At 32.6% G+C, this 1,072-nt stretch overlaps 1 protein-coding gene across 1 annotated transcript in view; it reads left to right on the top strand.

Annotated features, from left to right (window-relative positions):
- Positions 1-399, top strand: part of LOC116700889 (olfactory receptor 1F1-like) — a 952-nt gene extending 553 nt beyond the window's left edge. Inside the window, exon 2 of the mRNA XM_032534336.1 lies at positions 1-399. This exon is cut by the window's left edge and continues 122 nt beyond it. Coding sequence (XP_032390227.1) covers positions 1-399 — 399 coding nt within the window.
- The last annotated feature ends 673 nt before the right edge of the window (positions 400-1,072 follow it).

Genomic DNA, 1,072 nt, shown 5'->3' with positions numbered 1-1,072 from the left:
AACAGCTATTTCTGTGACCATGCTCGGATATACAAAATTGCATGCAACGACAATTTCCCCAGTTATGTTATTGGCACTTTGTATACTGCTCTTATTTTTTGGCTTCCATTAATTTTCATCCTGTTAACTTACCTATGTATTGGCTGTACTTTGGCTAAAGTGGCCACACTACGAGAAGGAATCAAAGCCTTTAAAACGTGCGTAGGTCATCTCTCATTGGTAGCAATATATTTCATCCCACTGTTGATGGCATCTACCCTGATGGAAATATTACATCCAAATGCCAGGATCATAAACTTGTCTCTGACCTCCGTCTTTCCTCCCATGCTGAACCCAATCATTTACTCGTCTGCAGACACAGAATCAAAGAATACCTGTGAAAAAGTTTCATTTTTTTAAAAATCAGAGGAAAAATCCAAAGTACCGTACCCACAACATTAACATAAGGGACATGTGACCATTTGTGTCTATTTTCTAACATTACACAAATGTTTGTTACATTGCATTATGTATAAATCTACAAAACTATTAGTAAAAAAGATCTTTTGTAAGAAAGTAATAAAATCAAACAATGTAAACTATAATGTAATCTGTAATTTTTCTCCCCCAATAAGTAGTAGCCCAACATGCCAAATGAATGGTATTTTTTAACATCATAATGAGCATATGAATTATGTTTTTTTTTCTACTGCTTTTGTATTGAGTTGGATCTAACATGAAAGTTATTTAAAAGTAGAACTTATTTTATGAAAGAAATTTTGTGGTATGTGCATTACAATTGGAATCTTAAAATTTAATTCAATTCAAAACTTAATGTAATAATAACAAAGTTTTGTTTAATAATGCCATTGCAAAAAATCTAAACATATAAAAATTATATATACTATAATATAGTTATGAACATATAAAACTAGTGAATAAACTATTTATTGTGACCAAAGAGTCATTGTCATTTGTTGTTAGGGGTGTCACTGACTAATTTTCAAAGTCAAATCAGAATTTTTAAGTCTTGACTAGTTGACTGATTGTCAAATCATGTGGGTGGGGGGCCATGGGGGCGAGGGCGGGGGGT

Source organism: Etheostoma spectabile, chromosome 13, assembly GCF_008692095.1.
Source record: "Etheostoma spectabile isolate EspeVRDwgs_2016 chromosome 13, UIUC_Espe_1.0, whole genome shotgun sequence".
NCBI classification, from domain to species: Eukaryota; Metazoa; Chordata; class Actinopteri; order Perciformes; family Percidae; genus Etheostoma; species Etheostoma spectabile.
This window is presented reverse-complemented; position numbering and strand designations above follow the sequence as displayed.